Source organism: Crinia signifera, chromosome 7 (genome assembly GCF_055691185.1).
Source record: "Crinia signifera chromosome 7, ASM5569118v1, whole genome shotgun sequence".
Classification (NCBI taxonomy): domain Eukaryota; kingdom Metazoa; phylum Chordata; class Amphibia; order Anura; family Myobatrachidae; genus Crinia; species Crinia signifera.
The window spans coordinates 97,582,759-97,603,107 of NC_139223.1; the positions used below are offsets into that span (position 1 = coordinate 97,582,759).

The window sequence follows — 20,349 nt, forward strand, 5'->3', positions numbered from 1 at the left end:
TGGCGCGAGACCAAGTCGTGGAGGTCGGAAAGCCGGGAATCTGCATCTTCGCACTGTTCCTCCAAGAGGACCACTCTATTGTCCACGTGCTTGATGTCTGCTTTAATTGTTGCGATATGAACCTGCATGGATTCTTGAAGCCTTTGTTCGGTAGAAAGTAAGTCTTGTTGCATTTCCTGGCGCGTTGGAATCGCCTGCAACTTAGCGAGGATTGTGTTGAGATCAGGCTTCTCCATTATAGGGTCTAGCTCAGAGGTCGGTGGAGAAGACGCCAAAGTGTCGCTGATTCGCTCCTTAGTGGCGTGCAAGGGGGTCACTGGCGACTGAAGGTCGGGGTCCGGGACTGGTGTGCCGAACAGGGAGCAGAAAGCTTGGGTTTGTGTCGGTCTCACTGGGGTCTTCACCGTTGGTGTATTACGGCGTCTTTTTGTCATGTGGAAAAGCTCTGTGTGTTCATGTATGGCCTTCTGCCCAGCCAATATTACATCATTTAGTGGTTCTGCGTATGGTCCCCCCTACGTGGCCTGGGCGAGCATTACATCTTCAGGTGTCTGTCACACTCACGTTGGACATTACCCTGAGTGTGGATGCTTTATAATATAGGTTCAGGGCACCTCCATGTGTCGGGCGTGCTGCAGCAGCAGGTATTTTGTGGGAAATGTTAGCCAAGTCTGCTGTGTTTTGCTTGGTGGAGGAGTGAGGTGCTCTGGGGAGTGAGCAATATTCTGTGGGTGCTCCTTGTTGTAGTTGAGCGGCAGGTGTGACCTGCCGTCTGTCAGGGGTCCCCTCTAGGTGGTGCCTCTGTGGGGGTATGCTGCATAAAGAGGGAGGTTCAGCAAGGAGCAGGGTGTCTGCAATGATCCTTAATGGTGGATCAAAGATGGCGGCCACTCGTGCTTGTGAGGTACTGGGGGGTCTTGAGATGTAATGAGCCCGGGGGAGCTCTCAGGCAGCCCCTTGGTGTTACTCACTTTTGCCAGGGGATGCTGGGGCCTCCAATGATCGCCGCAGCGCTGCTTAGCGGCAGACGCACCTATTCAGGTGCTCTGTTTTCGGGTCGTACTCCGGCCAAGCCCGGAGTCCCAATGCGGCGTCTGTGTAGGGGAGGGTGTCCCCCACCTCCCTCCTCACCTCCTGCGGCAGAACGAGCAGCCGAACAGCCGGTTTTCGGCGTTGCTCCGTCCGCCGCGATGACGCGTCGGGCGGGAAATCGAGGCCCCGGCTTCTTGTCGCGGCCTAGGCCGCAACCTGCGAGCGCCCTTAAAAGGGCTCTCCGGCTCCGCGGCAGCGGCAGTCAGTCTCCGGGAGTTCAGAGGGGGGTATAGCGGGATGTCTGCGGGCTCAATCTGGCTTTGGGTAGGTGGATTGCTTTGTATTAGAGACGTGTCTGGCAGGAGCTTTGTAAGGAAGCGTCCATTTGCTTTGCCAGCCAGGCCACGCCCCCTCAAAACCTTATTTAGATATACAAAACCAGTTTGAACTTGGCAAGGTTCACAGGTGTATTGTTAGGAGTATATCAATCTCCAGATTCTCCCCTAGTACAAACACAGGGGAGACATAATGAAACTACATAGTGCAATTCAGTAAAATCAAACAGATATTTTAATGTGTCAGATACACTCACAATAAAATGACTTGATAAAAAAAGTAGACATGTGTCACCAAGGCAAAGCAGCATACAGATGGTATCCACGGAGTTGTCCCTCAGACTGGGTCCCTTGATCCGGAATACAAGGGGGGCTCAGTAAGGTCTCACCGCTCAGCAGTACTTTGTCCACGGGTCCACAAGTCCACAAATGGCATGCAATCACGCTTAAACACGTTTTCGGAATAGTTCCTTATTTAGAAGCGTAGTCACTACTTCTCAAGCCTCGTTTCCGTTTTTTTAGGAGGGCTCTCATTGGTGTGCTTTATATCATATGTGCCGCTGTGTACGTACACACTCAATTCATTGAATAAAACAGTTTTGTATCAGTCCATTTTCACAATTCAAATAAATGTATAGAGGGCTATCTTCTTTCATATATAACACAGACTATGGTGTATTTAAAAAACACACTAGAGCAAAAAAATATTTATACTTACATACACACTACATCTACATAAAAAAATAATAATACATATATATATATATATAGATATATATATCTATATATATCTATATATATATATATATATATATATCAAAATACCACATCTAGGTGTGAATGTAAAAATGGAAAAAATGCAAAGGAAATGTGGGATACTCTAAAAAAGGTGTTTGATTCACTCACTATTGAATACATTCCTAAAGTAACTAAAGGTAAATTCAACAAAAAAAAGCCCCATGGTTGGACAAAGAAGTAAGGTCAGCTATCAACATTAAAACCAGAGCCTTTAAATTCTCTAAAAATAACTTGAATGAGGAGGCGTTCGCAAAATACAAAGAATCAAACAAAACTTGTAAAGGGGTAATCAAAGCAGCTAAAATATTATATGAAGAGTGCATAGCCACTGAAAGCAAAACCAACCCAAAGAAGTTTTTTAAATACATAAATAGTAAACGTTTAATTAAGGAAAACATAGGCCCACTAACTGATACTAGTGGAAAAAGTGTTACTGAGGACAAGGGAAAAGCAAAACTGTTAAATGAGTTCTTCTCATCAGTATTTACTAAGGGAGAGCAGACTGTGGAACGAACATTTACCACAAACGGAAATAACACTGAGGCTAAGCAAACTCAAAACAAATAAATCACCAGGGCCAGATGGGATTCATCCGAGGGTATTAATGGAATTAAGGGATGAACTAGCTACCCCCCTACAATATATCTTTAGCAAGTCACTATCGTCAGGTATAGTACCAAAAGATTGGAGAATAGCAGAGGTAGTGCCAATATTCAAAAAAGGAAAAAAGGAAAATCCCACTAATTACAGACCCTTTAGTTTAACATCAATTGTGGGTAAACTATTTGAAGGATTTTTAAGGGATGGTATCCAGGAATATTTAGATCATCACCGTCTACTCAGTACTAACCAACATTGGTTCGTGAAAAATCGTTCATGCCAAACTAATCTACTAGGCTTCTTTGAAGAGGTTAGCAAAAACCTTGATAATGGAAATGCTGTAGATGTGATTTTCCTAGATTTCGCTAAAGCATTTGATACTGTCCCATACAAGAGATTGATTAATAAAATGGAGAACCTAGGATTGGGTGAAAATATCTGCAGATAGGTAGGGAATTGGCTATGTAATAGAGAACAAAGAGTGGTTGTGAATGGTGCCGTATCAGATATGATACCGGTACTAAGTGGAGTGCCCCAGGGTTCGGTTTTGGGGCCCATTTTGTTTAACATTTTTATTAACGATATTAGGATAGGGTTACTCAGCAATGTATCCATCTTTGCGGACGATACAAAACTTAGCAAAGTCATCAAATCATCAGAAGATGTCACCATGCTTCAAAATGATCTTGCAATTGTAGATGAGTGGGCAAAAAAATGGAAGATGAGGTTCAATGTAGATAAATGTAGATAAGGTTATGCACCTTGGGAGACACAACCAGTGTGCAAGTTACAACCTTAGCGGAGAGGAACTGGGTAATTCCATACTTGAAAAGGACCTAGGAGTCCAAATAGACAGCAAACTGGGATGTAGTGCCCATTGTAATGTAGCTGCAAAAAAGGCCAACAAAATTCTGGCATGTATTAAGAGGGGAATGGAAACTAGGGACTCAAGGGTAATTATGCCACTATATAAAGCATTGGTGAGACCTCACGTACGGAGTGCAGTTCTGGGCCCCACACTATAAAAAGGACATCATAGAATTAGAAAAAGTCCAAAGGCGAGCAACAAAGCTTATTAGGGGAATGGAGAATTTAAGCTACTGGGAGAGATTAAGCAATTTGGGACTATTTACATTGGAAAAGAGACGTTTAAGGGGGGACATGCTCAACATGTACAAGTATATCAAGGGCCAATATAAGGAACTGTCACACACCCTCTTTTCTACTAGAAAGGAATCTAGGACACGCGGGCATGAGTATAGATTAGAAGAAAAAAGATTTCATTCAGCTAGTAGAAAGAATTTCTTTACGGTCAGAACAGTCAAACTCTGGAACTCTCTTCCCAGAGAGGTGGTAACGGCTGGAGAAAAACATCCATGGGTACAAATAAGAAATATAATTTGTCTGTAAAATATCAGAACCTACCAAATCAGCAATGGATATCTATACCAGGTTGAACTAGGTGGACGCAAGTCTTTTTTCAGCCTTACCTACTATGTAACTATGTAATGTCGCCATTATAAATAAACACTAAATAATATTAATTCTAATAATATTTGTATACCTCATCATTGGCTCCTATATAGCAAGCAGAATATATATATATGGAATTCATCATTTATACATGACTAATGTCTATAAGGCATGTTTTTATTTCTTTTTTTTTATATTTTATTATTCATTATTTTCTAATATTTCTATTTTAATCCATATTTAATGTCTCGAGAGATTTTCGCCTTGTGCACTATTAGCTTTATGAATCTGTAAATATATATATATATATAGATACACGACAAAGTAGGCGGCACTCAGAGTCTTTATGCAAGCAAAAGTTACTGTATTAGCAACAAAAAATACATCTACGTTTCGGGGATACAATCCCCTTCATCAGGATACATAGTGCTGTGATAAAGTGCTATAAATAGTGTCCTACCATAATACCGAAGGACCATCAGCTGTTCCGGCGCCGGCTACCTCCTTCCACTTCCGGCCCTGGTGACGTCAGCGCGCCCAGCCGCGCTGCCATGGGAACACTATAAACATAAACACGGGAGAAAACAAAACATTACATTCGGTGCAAATCAATAATAATCTATCTAACAGAGACAGATATAAAGTGCAATCGTGCTAGAATATAAAAACGTTTTACATTTACAGTGTCGGATAAGGTAAAAACAGTGCATGCTGCTATATAAAACATACATAATAAACAAGATATAAAAACTATTGCGCTATCATGACTAGTAAGGCTAAGGCAGAGGCTGAGTCAACATGACTCTGTTTAAAAATGCACATTCTGTACTTATTATGTAAACATATTGGATAAACAGCACTCTCCTAACTCATAAATGTGATAACAGCTGTACTGTCTATCGCTATAGTTATTATGGTGGACTGGCGTAAATCATTGGATATGCTGCCCACCAATGGCCATCTGATTAAATGAAATGGATCAGACCCAGTGATTCATTGAGCCCTTTGGGACGAAGACAATCCAGGCGAAAAATCCATCTGGATTCAAATTGTAATAATCGCTTTGATCTGTCTCCGCCCCTTGGGGATTCCGGCACATGGTCTATGATTTTATGCTTTAATGTTGCCATCCCATGTTTGGCTTGGGCAAAATACCTAGCCACCGGTTGGTCTCCTGTTCCAATTTGCAAGGCTGTACATATGGCAAGGCGATGTTGGGCCATGCGGATTTTGAACATACACTCCGTCTTCCCCACATAGTAGAGACCACACGGACAAATAATAACATACACCACGAATTTGGTGCTGCATGTCAACTGGCGTGGCGTGAAATTCCTCCTCTTCACTACAACAAGTCGTGTTCACGCAACATGACCTGTGAAGTGTATTTCACATCTTAGTAAATTTCACCCCTATCCGCTGCAGTACAATACAGTAGGGCAGTGGTTGTCAACCTCAGTCCTCATGACCCCCCCAACAGTGCATGTTTTCCAGGTCATCCAGCAGGTGCACAGGTACACTCATTATTCACTGACCCATTTTAAAATATCACAGGTGGAGCTAATTATTTCACCTGTGATTCTGTGTGGAGAACTGGAAAACATGCACTGTTGGGGGTCCTGAGGACCGAGGTTGAGAAGCACTGCAGATTAGAAGGGTATTAAATCAGACAGCTCTGGCTCACTTAATCCTATTAAAGGGATAGATGAGCATGGCTCTAGCTGTACGGCCTGGTAGTAAATTTGTAATTAACATTTGAATGAATGGTTAATTCTATTCATATTCGATGGCATATGAAATACAAATGCAAATATGCATTAAAAAATGTAGGAATAGCCGTATACTGGCCTTTGTAAATTCGGAAATATGTATTTACGGCCGTATACGACAATGAATGGCTAAGAATACAGGCATTCGTAGGCATTCGTATTTTAGTAAATTTTCCCCATAGTGTGGATGACTGCATGGCTGCTGTCCACTCTCTGGACTGTTTAATTGTGGGTCCCCAAGTGGAGGCTGTTCATGTGTCATTTTTAGAAGGTTGTTACTTTTCTGTCTTCTTCGGATCTCGCCAATCTGATAAGAGGCATGAATTACACCGGACAAAGTTTTCTGTTCATCGCAAATTTGCTCTTTTCATTCTTCACTTCTAGAGGATCATGGGCCTTATTCTAGTTCACTCTTTCTGCCAAAATCCTTCTTAGATGAACAAAACCATGTGCACTGCAGGTGGGGCAGATGTAACTTGTGCAGAGAGAGTTAGATTTGGGTGGGATTTTACTTCAAAGTGAGATCTATATTGCAGTATAAAAATAAAGCAGCCAGTGTTTACCCTGCACAGAAACAAAATAACTCACCCAAATCTAATTCTCTCTGCACATTTTACATCTGCCCCCCTGCAGTGCACATGGTTTTGTCCATCTAAGAAGTATTTTGTCAGAAAGCCTCCAGCCCTCCATTGCCGCCTCCCCCCGTTCCGACTTTCCAGCGTCCAGCCGCTGCTGAGACCCGCTCGCGAGATGATGACATCATCTCGCGAGCATTTGCCCTGCAGCCCGCTGACCGCCGCCCACGCACCGCTGGTCTAATGATCCCAGCCGGCCAGCCAGCCTGCCCTGCCTCCGCAGCCTCCCTGCCTCCGCTGCTGGAGGAGCAGGTTCCTGCTGTATCAATACCTCAGCAGCACTGATGACTGGTTAACTTACAGCTGATGCCGCATCACTGTGCCTCCAGAAACTCCCCAAGCATACCTCCGTGAGTTAACAGCCACACTCCCTTCTACCAGATCACCCAGTCAGCGGCGGCCCCCTTTTCGGCTGCTAAATCACGAGTGCGGCATTTACTTTAGCCGTCTCACTGTCATCCCCGCATGCCGGGAAGACAGCGTAAATTCACTTAACTGTCTGCTTATCAACTTGCACTTTTCTAGGTGTTTCGAATTGCAGGCTTACTTATACATGTCACACTGCCTGCTAATTTATTTACACAGGACTCCCACTATACTGTACATTCCTGTGTATACTATACTGGCTGGTAACAAATCTGCACAGTATACCTACAATATAGGGGCAGATCCAGGATAAACTGACAGGGTGGGCACCATGATAAAAGAGGGTTTACGTGGGGGAGGGGCGGTGTTAGTGGTGCCAGTGTACATGCTAAGAGCGCAGAGAGAGGGTGGGAATGGGATTAAAAATAGGCCCTGGCATTTAAAGTACGCAGTCCCACCATGGAGACAAAAGTGAAGGATGTAGTAGGCGCGCTCCGGAAAAGGGGTTGTGGCCACTCAACATGGGGCGTGTCCTTGAGTGTAGTGTACCACACCATATATAACTTCTACACATTATGCAACAAAATACTAGACCCCATTATACTTGCCCCTTACACATGATGTCAAATGGAATGAGCCAAAATTCACATAATGCCACATGGATTGAGCCAGAATTCACATAATGCCACACAGATTAAGCCAAAATTCACAATACGCTTCATAAACAGGGACATTGTCCACCAAAGGCACGCATTAAACATTTACACCATAATGTCCATTTCACGTTAAATTACATGCCATTATGTCCATTACGTATTATGCCAAACACCATAATGCGTATTAAAAATTATGCTACATAAGTGCTGCATATCTACATGCTCAATGCCAAGGGTCCCATGCTCATTGCCAGAAATTCCATGCTCGTTGCCATGTGGGATTACATGCTCATTGCCAAGGGGTAATACATGCTCGTGGTAAATGGGGGACAGCCGCCGTCAGGCAGAAGTGATAGCCACTGACAGTGGCAGAGCCTGGCTGTATTCAGAGCACTGCAGGTCCTGGCTATTTGAAATAATACCCCTTTCACACCATAAAGTGCATTCCCAGGTTGGCTCCTTTTACACCAGCCTAGTCCCTGCATTTTCCCCCCCTTTAACCAGTTATCTATTTAACCGGCTATATCTTTGGAACCAACTGACCCATTTACATGAGACAAGTATCATATTGAAGACATTTTGAGTGGGCTTTGAATGATTTTGAAACTGGAACGTTTGGTTCCAGAGTAATCTGCCCTCAAAGAACATGAACAGCCATGAAATTACATTTCAAAAATAAAAAAATCGGTTTACACGCAATATCTCTGGAACTGATTAACCTATATGCACCAGCCTGGTATCATATTAAAGGCCCAGCGATTTGGAATTGAATCAACCACAAGCTTCTGTGATGCCAAGGGGGGAACTGGCAGCCGTAGGAACCGGGTGGGGGTCGGAATTGATGGGTCCCATATTATCCTATGGGGAAAAGACGTTACAGCTTTGCCAGGCGATATATCCGGTTCCCGGGGGCCTAGAGACACGGAGCTCCTCCTTAGACTGGCACTCAGCGGACTTTGTGATAAATGACCGGCGTTTGCAGCGAGGAGGAGACACAGGGATATAAGGTCAGTCATATTTGTTGTCTGTACGCTGCCTGAACAAGAACTAATTAAAAGTTTGAAACATCGCAATCCAGCTGGTGTGACATTGCATCATTTATCACAAAGTCCGCTGAGTGCCAGTCTAAGGAGGAGTTGTTGTATGCATACATAAGACAAGGCACCCCGGCAGATGCACTGGGAGAGGAGAGTGCCAGCTCAAACGAAATATATATATATATATATATATATATATATATATGTGGACACCGGGGAGAGGTTACATTACTTGGCACGATTAACCGTAACCGGGCAGGAGTTTTCTCACTTTGCGGGATGGATATCAAAGACCAGGCAACACGGATACAATTTTGACCTTTTATTCTGGGCCTGCAAATAGGGGCGTCAGCCTTTTCTGATTTACAACAAGGCGAATACTTTAACACAAATTACGGCAATACAAAGATGCAAATACAAAATCACGGTACGCAATATCTAGACTTTTTTACGACAATTATTGCAATAACCAACTTGAAGATCAGTTTAATTTAGGTGCACCGGTGCACAGACACTATTCGGTATTCGCGGTGTTACTGCCCAACAGAGGAAGTCCTACGACTCCTTTTCCACTACTTGGCTAGGGGTACATCTATACAGTTTGAATGCACTGATATGATGCTGCGCTCGCCACACTATATAAAATCAACTCCATGCGTAGTTGGATAGTAGGGGTATGAAAAAATGGGGTGTATTTAACATGGGAGTCCAGATAATACATAAGTACCGAATAAAGTTTGCAATTCACACTTTGACATCACACAGACATTTAGAAGTAATCACCATAACATCACCGTATAACAGAACCTTATGTACCCAGGTACTTTTTATTGCTAAGGCCGGCCAGTCCTGATGGAGCCTGTACCAGACTCAAAGTCCAAAAAGAATATCACAGGCTGAACATTAAAGATATTTCCCTTTAATATAAATGGGCTATACTTTGCTCCTATGGCCACCGGGTGGCACTGTTGCTCCAGAGAAACCTTGCTTTAATTCCGGTTGGTAGACTAGTAAATACTGGTGGCTTTACCCCCTTGGGACCGGGTCACAAGTTAAGTACCATTAACCTACCAGCTCTCTGGCTGAGAAATAGAAGGTGGTATTGGCGAGATTCTGGAGTCTGCTCCACTGGAGCCAACGACAGTGGGAAGGCTAGGGTCTCTAATGGGATGGCCCTGGAATGGGCGATAGAATACCTGTGAATCGATGCCAGCTCCAGCTGAGGGTAGACAAATCTTCAACAGTCCGCCGTGCACCCATTAGGGATCACTAGTATGGGCACCAGGTGTTGCCACACTCAGCTGCACAGTACCTTCCGCTGCTGGACTCCCAATGCTGCTGATCTCACAGTACTGCTGGGCTCTGTAACTGCTGGGCTCTGTCTGCAGGGCTTTGTCACTGCTGGGCTCTGTCTGCAGGGCTTTGTCACTGCTGGGCTGTGTCTGCAGGGCTCTGTAACTGCAGCCTTCTCCTGCACCCCATGTGTGTCCTTCTCTGCAGGCTTCTCACTACTTCTTCTTCCTGCCCTTACTGTAAATCAGGGGATCACTTCCGCCCCTGCTGCAATTAACCCCAGCTGGGCTGGCAGCATACATTGTGCTGGGGCATTGACCCCTTACTAACTGTGGCACCTGGTGACTGGTGTTACATATATGTGTGTGTGTATATATATATATATATATACACAGAGAGAACGGCACTGTTTAGTGGTAGCGGGGTCCTATTCCTTGTCCGGGTGCCATCTCTTATGCATCTACTGATAGGTGCACAAATATAGCCAGTACAGATAGAGCAGCACTGCATGACTTAAATGTGCAAAAATTTATTTAGGGGTATGATTGTCTGTATTAGACACCAGGCCCACTTTTTGATTAGGCCACGCCTACATTAGGAGGCCACACCTGCTTTCCGAGAGCGCGCACGCCTTAGGGTCGGGGTATCTCAAGGAAGAGTGAGTTGGCAACCCTAGTTGTAGGCGTTAGCTATGCTTCAAACAAATTGGTACTTGTTTCCTAGCAGGGCGCCCAGATTTCCTACGTACGCTCAGTAGTTAATTTAGTTATTTTATTCACTGCACCCTGAGTGAAATCGCATCGCATGGCCCTTTTTTGTGGCGTGAGATGTGAGATATGCAATCTCAGTAGTTCATATGGTAAAACACCACCACTCTCCACGTCATCGCGAAGCGTGGTGAGCGCAGAAGAACGCGTCCTCTGACCTTTTCATACCCACACTATCCACGCCGGCGTGGAGTCAATTTTATATAGTGTGGCGAGTCACCAAGCCCGAAGCGTGGCGAGCGGACGCGGAATACATGTAAAGTAATCCGCATGCCCGCAAGGGGCTCGCTACGCTCGCCATGCTTTGGGCTCGGTGGATCGCTGTGCTCGCCACACTATATAAAATCAACTTCACACCGATGTGGATAGTAGGGGTATGAAAAGGTCGGACGACGCATTCCGCCGCCCCTCGCAGGGCTTGCTGCGCTCGCCACGCTTCGGAGTGACGTGGAGATTGGTGCTGTTTTAGGTGTTTTACCATATGAACTACTGAGATCGCATCTCACATCTCACATCTCAACTCACATCTCACACGATGTGCGATGCGATTTCACTCAGGGTGCAGTGAATAAATTATGTAAATCAACTACTGAGATCACATCGCAAGGCACAAAAAGCCATGCGATGCGATGTACGATGCAATTTCACTACGCAGAATATCCCACTAAGCTTAGTGGGCGCCCTGCTAGGAAACAAGTACCCATAAATTAACTTTCCCTCTACAGTCAAACATGGGTGCAGCAATGTTTGCCAGTATCACATAGGCTTTTCCAGTCAATCTGCTGCAACTTGCTTATTGGATAAGCAGGTACAGCAGGTATAAGTTCCCTGATCTAATGCTTCCTGATGGTCAAGACTACAGTTGTCTATCCTGTGATAGTGTCTCTCTTTGCTGTTGCTGTGTTCTATTTCCAGCTTCTAGGATAGCAACTCCAGAGGATTTCAGTCCCTGCTTAAAAGACCTTCACCTGTTCCATCCACAGTGCCCTCTGACTCCAGCGATGTTCCAGTATAATCTCTAATACCATTTGTGTTTTACCATTGGTATTCCAGCTCCATCAGTGTTTCATAATTAGTATCTCCATGTACCATTGATGTTCCATCATCGATCTCAAGCTTCATTGGTGTTCAACCATCGATAGTTCCACATCATTGGAGTTCCGCCATCAATCCCAAGCTCCATCGATGTTCCACGATTGATACTTCTGCGTCATCGATGTTCCACCATTGATCACAAGTTCCTTCTGTGTTCCTCCATATATATGTCTGCTCCATTGGTGTTCCATCATCGATAACCACATCAACAGTTTCTTCCTAGTGGAGTCTGCGTTTCCAAGTTGGTCTCTTACCCTTTCAAGGTGGAGTATCCACTAGAGGTCAATCTGCCAGAAGTCACTGTTTCCCAGGCACGGTTTAGGCTTTTATGGGCAGATTTACTGGTGCCAGTCACAAGTTGGTTGTTGGTGCCAGTCACAAGTTAGTTCCATTGTATGAAGTAATGTTAGGATGCCTTTAGTGCTAGGCATATTTTCACCACTGCTCTTCTCTGGAATGCAGACAAGAGGGCAACATTGAAGTAGGTTCTCAATTAAATTTCTCTTGGAACAGCATCATTGCTCCACTACCTTCACTGGATTGGAATCTTGGGTTTTAATCTTGTTTGGAAGCAGAACAGCTCATTATGCATGATCTTGAATCTCAGTGCTTTGAACACCAGGTTGTGGGTAGAATATTTTCAAATGGAATCTCTCCAAACAGTGATGCACAGAATGGAGGCCAATGATTTTCTGTCCTCACTAGGGCCCTTATTCTAGTTCACTCTTTCTGACAAAATCTTTCTTAGATGGACAAAATGTCTCCACCTCCACCATACAGTTCACCAGGTTCTACTTGTGGGAATACTGTACCAGTGGAAACATTTTCTAAGTTTCTCGATCTATCCAACAGTATTAGCCAATATTTCTGTCACTAATTTCAGATCATCTCCTCCAAGGATGTTCCTTGGTCTCTCCACAAAGGGCCATTGTGACCAGAAACAGGAGTCTCTTGCATGGGGTGTGGTGACATTACTTTGGTTACTAAGACTCCATGGCCTTTGGTTACTTTCTCCAGTCTCTTTTTAAGACAGTCAATTTAAACTGTGACAACGACCAAAGGTGCAAAAGGGGTGTGAATTTTGGACCTGCCATACTCCTTTTGCACCTTTTGGTCATTGCTAGCACCAGATGCACAGTTTGAGTTGACTGCATTCACAAGGAGATCCTGAACACCTGCTGCAGCTGCATATATCACGTACAGAAAAGTTTTCTGTCTCCACCTGCTTGAAGGCATTAGCCCCACCAATGCACACAGCACCCCGGCATATGACGACTTATAGCAGCATGTGGGAAACTGTATATACTTCTGCAGGAGGCTTGTACTGGAATCCACATACCAAAGTAGTGTCCCTTTTGGTATGTGGGGGACACTTTTAAGGAGTGTCCCTGGTTACCAATGGTTACTATTCTTTACTGTACACCAATATTGGGGTATGAATTTCATTTGTTACTCCTCAAACTACAAGGAAGGACTACCAGCTTTCTAAATATGAAATGATCTACCTTTATAAAGAAGAATTTCTATGCTATTATTAACGATTACACAGATTCGTACCCATTTAATGTGATATACGGCTGGGAAAGCTTTTGCTAATTTACTATCAGCTATAACTATAATTTAATAAGCTGAATTTTGCATGACGAATCCATACACCATCGATAGAACAAAGCTGTCTCCACCACCCTTGGGCTGTGGGTGGAGGGCTGATGGAAGTGAAAAGTGTAGAAATAAGATAGTAAGTATTCAGTTATATGTAAATACGAAATCTAAATAAATCTTACATAAACATGTTGATATTATGGGGAATGCATTTTGTCCCTAAATGGGACTTTCTCAATGGCCTCTCTGCTCAGTGTTAGGGGTCGGGTCACTGTTAGGAGTGTTATTTGTGTCCTAATTAATCACTTTTCTGTTGCCTACATCAAATGGTTCTGGCATTTCAGTATACTGCACTGAATCTGCATGCACCAATCTGGCCTCTTATCTTCGGTCCAAGGCTCATGCGTGGTGTATGTAGCCGGAGACCAGTTTCTTTAGTGTTGGGCAGTTTCTCAATAACCCAATCTGTCAGTTACTGGATGCAGGAGTGGTGGGCCCTGGAGGCAGACTAGGGCAAGGAGCAGCTGCACTCCTTGCACTGACACTAGTTACACTACTGGTACAGGTTACCCTGCTGGTTTAAAAGGAAGCAAATTAGATGGGCCTAATGGGTCTAATCTGCCATAAAATTATATATTTGTATTTGCTTTACTGTATGTGCTTACACAAAGTTAAAAAAAAGTCAATGTCAAGGGAGACCCATATACAGCTAAAATCATTAGTCATGGTACAGATAATACTGTTTTTTTTTTTTGTTTTTTTTTCCAGCCATTTGTTGAAATGTGTATGAAGTACGACAACAAGTTTGAGGCAAAGAAGTACACAACTCGAGTGACTCCTGAGCTAAGAGTAAAGGCTTTTGTTTTAGTTGGGTAAGAATATAAATACTATTTCTAAATTACATTATGTAAGATGCTTGTACAGTGCAAAAGTCATACAAAATAATACACAACATGCAGCTTTCAACAGCACTCCGCTTCTATCAATCTGTGGGATGTAACTAAACAGGTGGTGCTGAAAGCTGGGACACACTGAATCTTTAGTAGCCTTTGGAAACAGCTCAAACATAGGGTAAAGAAGACAGAAGGGCCAAGTGAACATCAAAATGGTTACGTTGAAATGGTCAGATGTGAGTGAAGCCTTCCGACGTTTAGTATCTAGTCGAGCGGTCTTTAGAGAGATATAAAAATGGTGGAACAGGAATGCCCTGGATACCTGTATTTTAAGAGCTGGAGTGAACAGCGTCTTCATAGTCAAACTATAGTTTATAGTAGAAATACATACCTGATATGTCTTTGTTATAGAGGCCAGGATCTCACATATCCATATACATATCAAGTCTCTGAAACCAAGCATATACAATATAGTAGGTGTGGCACCTTGCAGTAATCTCAGCTGTTTTCTGTATATGTAGCATTAATAAAATGCTTTAGGTAGAGGCTTTTTATACTTAAGCTGCACTATGTGATAAATATCATTAATGATTTCCCTTGAACTCCCTAGAGCTACAGCATGAATGATATAAAGCTTCTACAGACAGCGATTTCAAAAGATATCCACCCACGGATCTGTGCTTTGTTATCATTTGTACACACTGAATGATATGCATGATAACGTTGTTGTCATGCATATAATTTGTCTTTATGGCATTGTGTGTATAGGGCTTTAGAGAAAGGCAAATCCCCCAGCATAAACAGCAAAATGTCACTGTTTTAGAGATCTGGATAAAGGTGTCCCAGAACACCTGACTCTTGGGGCAGTCCCACCAAATACTGTATGTGGGTCCCCACATCTGCCATCAATGGCAACAGTAAGATTTTCCCAAGCTTGCTAAACTCCTAAGAACCTTTTGGGCATTCATACCACCGAATAATGAGTGGCAGTCCCTGAAATTTTCTGGCCCACGCTGCAGTGCCGCATCGGTCAGTCCCGGAAAATTTCCGGTCATGCCACAAATCTACAGGTGTGTGCCAGCGGTGCCTGCAGGTGTGCACCACTGGCACATCACCTCACCAGCGACCCCCACCAGGCAGCTCCCTCCCCACCTCCACTGTTGTAAACACCCCCCCCCCCTCCTCTCACCTTCGCTCCGGCGATCGTACGCCGGAGCTCCCCTGCCGCCGCCATTACTTTGGGAGAGACGGCGGCATGCTTGGAGATGTTCGGCATGGCTCGGGGCACTCGGGATCGATCGGGTGTTCAGGCGCCCGAGTCCTCCTAAGCCGCCCCAAAAATCCCTGAGCCTTCTGACTGCTGCCGTTCAATGTGCTGCTATGATTGGCAGCAGCAGGGGAGCTCTGCTGGAGCGGAGGGGCTGGGGGGTTCACAGGAGGCGAGGAGAGCACTGGGACTCATCTAACCCATCAGTGGACGGTTTTTCTGGGACAGGAAAAACCTGTCCTATTTAGGTACTCCTGCCCCAGAAAAACCCACCACTGAAGGGGTTAAAGTGCACCTCAAACACTGCAAGGCTTTGTGAGGAAACTAGGTTCTATAAAAAGATTTGTTTCCACTGCCCACAGAATAGTAAAAGGTTTTTTTTCTACAAAAATTCATCCGCCACCCACCCCAGCCCCTGTGCTTCAGGTGAAGCCTGGACATGGTGAACCTCTTTATTAGGTGCATAAAAGGGTGATAATGGTTCGGCCGGTGAACCTTGCATAAAAGGTGTCCCCCTGTTGTGGCATAACACCTTTTGGTACTTATGTAGTATCTGGGCTGCCGATTTTGTGATTGTATGCCTTACCTTAAGGCATACAATCAGATGCGATGCGATGCGATTCGATGCGATTTTGCATAGGATTCAATGTTAAGAAGGTCCTGTTCATTTCCCCACTATCCAAGTGGGCATAGAGTTGATTTTATATAGCGTGGCGAGCGCAGCGAGCCACCGAGCCCGAAGCGTGGCGAGCGAAGCGAGCCCCGCGAGGGGCCGCATATTTTTTAAAAAGTATTCTGTGTCCCCTCGCGGGGCTCGCTACGCTCGCCACGCTTCGGGCTCGGTGGCTCGCTACGCTCGCCACAGGTTTATATCCAACTCCATGCCCACTTGAATAGTGGGGAAAGGAAAAGGACCCCTTTTTCCCATTGAATTCTATGTTAAAATGGACTCAGACCATTTTAACATTGAATCCTATGGAAAAATCTTGACCATCGCATCGCATACGATTTGGTCGCATGCGATACGATGCGATGCGATCCGATCCGATTTCTAAATCGGCAGCCCAGATACTACATAAGTACCCACCTTTTTTGCAAAGTGTTGGAACCTGGTGCTGGTTCCAAAATATGGGGGGGGGACCTCCAGTTTTTTTGTCCCCCATGTTTTTGGATCCAGAACCAGGTCCAAGAGCCCGGTGCTGGTTTATTTATTGCAGGGGTTCCCCACTACTTGGGGAACCAGGTCCGGCTCAATGAGCCTAGGGCTGGTTATGCTGGGAGGGGACCCCATGCCATTTTATTTTATTTTTGTTCCCTACCATCCACTTGGGTGTGGTGGGAGAATAAAATAGTGTGCCGTGTCTAGTGAGGCACTATGCCCGCAGCAAGCATCTGCACACTCCCATTACTAAGAAAATCATACATTCATAAAAAACTGCACTTGTCTAAAAACGCACATTTCGTTACTAAAAATTGTCAGAAATTGCAAGCAAGTCTAAAAAATGACATTTGCAAATTTCAGGGGAAAAAATGCGATTTAGGGATGATTTTTTTTTTTAGACAAATAAAAAATTGCACCCTATCATGTCCGCAGTTCCGTGTGCCAGACCGATGTCAAATTATGGGGTAAGCTAAACTGGCAGGTATAATCAAAAAGGGCATGTTTTGGTTCCAATGAAGCACTACACAGCAAACAGGAAAGCAAGGTCCCACAGAGAAATTTCTGAAGAAAATGCTTTATTCTAAGGTACAATCACAGTTCCCAATTTGGCAGGTGGCATTTATCCTGAAGAGTGGGGAAAGGATTAGCAACTATATCCTCCACCAGCTAACCAATACAAGTCAAAACTGTTTGCTAGCAGGAAAAAGAGATCAGATGAAAGCCAGAAAAGAAGTCCATAATTAAAAAAGATGGGAACTAAAGAGAGGGAGGAAATGTGTGCAAGTGCCTTAAATGCTTTCCAACATGGGTGAGTCAAGAAAGGTAGGGACAGAATCCATGGAGTAGGCAAAAAATATCTTATTGTTTAATATCTATTACCAGGTAAAGAAGGACTGCTTGGAAATAATGTGAAAAGTATACATAGTTGTAGACTTTATTGGTGTTTAAAGTCTATAGATAAGTGTCCCTAGACAGCAAGAAGGTCGACATGCATTGAGTGGACCACATGTCCACATGGGCAAGGTTGACAGTCAAAATGTTGACATGGGGTTTTTCCACTTTTTTCAACACACACACTAAAAAAGTGCTTGCTGCGGGCACAGTGCCTCACTAGACACGGCACACTATTTTATTCTCCCACCACACCCAAGTGGATGGTAGGGAACAAAAACATCCACTAGGATGCAAAAAATAAATAAAAAAAGGTTAAAATCCCCATGTCGACCTATTGACTGTTGACATGGCCCATGTCAGCCTAATGCTTCTGTCGACCTTGATGCATGTCCACCTATAGTGGTCGACCTTAGTGCTTTCGACCTAACGACCGTATACCATAGATGATACTGTTCTTACTGTCTTTTCTTACCTCTTACAAAGTCCTGTACTTATGTAAGTACTGTACTTATGTAAGTCTTTAAAAGGACTAGGGGGATATGTATAGGTAAAACCTGTAACAAGTAAAGCAGTATTGGAAGGATATTATTGGTATTTTAATAATACCACTACATCCCAGCATTGTAAGTGAAGTTTAACCATTAGAACCATATCAGTATTACATTTTACCAAGTCTGAGTTTTCATTTATGAGGAACACATCAATATATTTAATATGAGAGGAGTGCCAGACAAAAAGGGAAGGTTAGTTACAGACAGGCAACTAACACTGAAGGGGTATATTCAGCACAATTGATTTGGAGTAATTGCTCTCAATATCAGACAATGGCTCAAACCTCTGGAGTTCTGAGAAAAAAGAAACAAACAGTTGAAATTGTAATAGGGGCTGAAAGATCATCTAAATAGAGTGCAAGTTTATGCATCGAAAACTTGCCCTAGATTCCGTTGATGAATGGGTTCATCCTTAAAGCTCCACCAAAAGTCTCCATGCATAATTTAAATACCAGGGGGGAGAAAAATAATGACCCTAGCATTAGAATGTTGATCGAGGGACACTGGTCCAGACGCTGCACTGAGAAACCTGCTGCCATTATCCCTATGCCTGTATCACTGTGTAAACAGTTTAGCATCTCTATAAGTAGGGCACAACCCCAATCTCTGCAGCATCCAGGTCATAAACAACCAATCCACCCTATCAAACACCTTTCTTAATAATTTTGGTAGTGTTGTCTTGGGCTTTTTGGCCCATGTAAGCCCCACTTGCTCCTTATGACTTACACCAGTATAAATGGTTGAAGGCAGGTGGCTATTTTGCTAATACAGATGGAGCCACACTTGTTCATCCTGACAGCGTGCCTAGATGTGGTTTTGTCAAGCCACAGTTGGACACATTGAGGCACGACAACATACACAGCATGCAATACACATCTCCACCACTGGGTGGCTAATGGTTCACTAATCAAGTGGTGGCTATAAAGTACAATACAAGCTCTAACAAATGGACTGTGGCAACTATAATGTATACTATACACATACAGTAGGTCAGATGGAGAGAGTAAAAAGAAGGAAACATCCTGTAAATCTGTAATAAAATGAGTGTATCAGAGGCTAAATGTTTACTGTATGTGTGCGCCCAAGTCCCCTTACACAAATAGCGTACAGTATAAACATGCAAACAAGCCTTTTAAAGCAACAGTGCATTGACTTTAGGCTTACTGTATGTGTGCATCCAAGGCCAATAGGCAAATCATTTAATAAAATAGTAACTAACATGTTAGAGCAATCATCCTGTAGCCAATAGAGCATACTGTATAAGCATAACTGATAGCAAGGGATCACTCCTTACACATTACTCCTTACACATGAGCATGTATTGCTACTACCAGGTATCATAGGCCAGCAGATAAGTGTGCTGCTGTCCATGCTCGGAGACCTGGGTTTGATTCTCTAAATGAGAAAACCAATCCACCCTATCAAACACCTTTCTTAATAACTTTGGTAGTGTTGTCTTGGGCCTTTTGGCCCATGTAAGCCCCACTTGCTCCTTATGACTTACACCAGTATAAATGGTTGAAGGCAGGTGGCTATTTTGCTAATACAGATGGAGCCTCACTTGTTCATCCTGACAGCGTGCCTAGATGTGGGTTTTGTCAAGCCACAGTTGGACACATTGAGGCACGACAACATACACAGCATGCAATACACATCTCCACCACTGGGTGGCTAATGGTTCACTAATCAAGCGGTGGCTATACAGTACAATACAAGCTCTAACAAATGGACTGTGGCAACTATAATGTATACTATACACATACAGTAGGTCAGATGGAGAGAGTAAAAAGAAGGAAACATCCTGTAAATCTGTAATAAAATGAGTGTATCAGAGGCTAAGGGGGAAATTTACCAATATGAAAAACCTAGTTTTTCGTATTGGTATTGGTATTTTCCCTACGAGGAAGAAGACGACACAGGACCAGAAGACGACGACACAGGACCTGGGATACCTACGGAAAGAAGATAGGTAAGTATTAGTATGTGTAGGCTTTGTATGTAATAAAGTTTTATTTTAAAAGTGTGTCAGTGTGTTTTGTGCACTATTTTTTTAACTGTGGAACTACAAGTGCCAGCGGGCCCTTTAATGCCCAGCAGGCTGGGACTTGTGGTTCTCCAAGTCCC

At 43.8% G+C, this 20,349-nt stretch overlaps 1 protein-coding gene across 3 annotated transcripts in view; it reads left to right on the forward strand.

The window, feature by feature from the left end:
- Positions 1-20,349, forward strand: part of VPS16 (VPS16 core subunit of CORVET and HOPS complexes) — an 827,293-nt gene that overhangs the window by 752,148 nt on the left and 54,796 nt on the right. For 2 of the 3 annotated variants that reach the window (XM_083153509.1, XM_083153508.1), the window contains exon 23: positions 14,227-14,330. The exons of the other annotated variant lie outside the window; for it this stretch is intronic. In XM_083153509.1, coding sequence (XP_083009635.1) covers positions 14,227-14,330 — 104 coding nt within the window. The remainder of the gene's footprint in view (positions 1-14,226; positions 14,331-20,349) is intronic. 3 annotated transcript variants of the gene reach the window in all.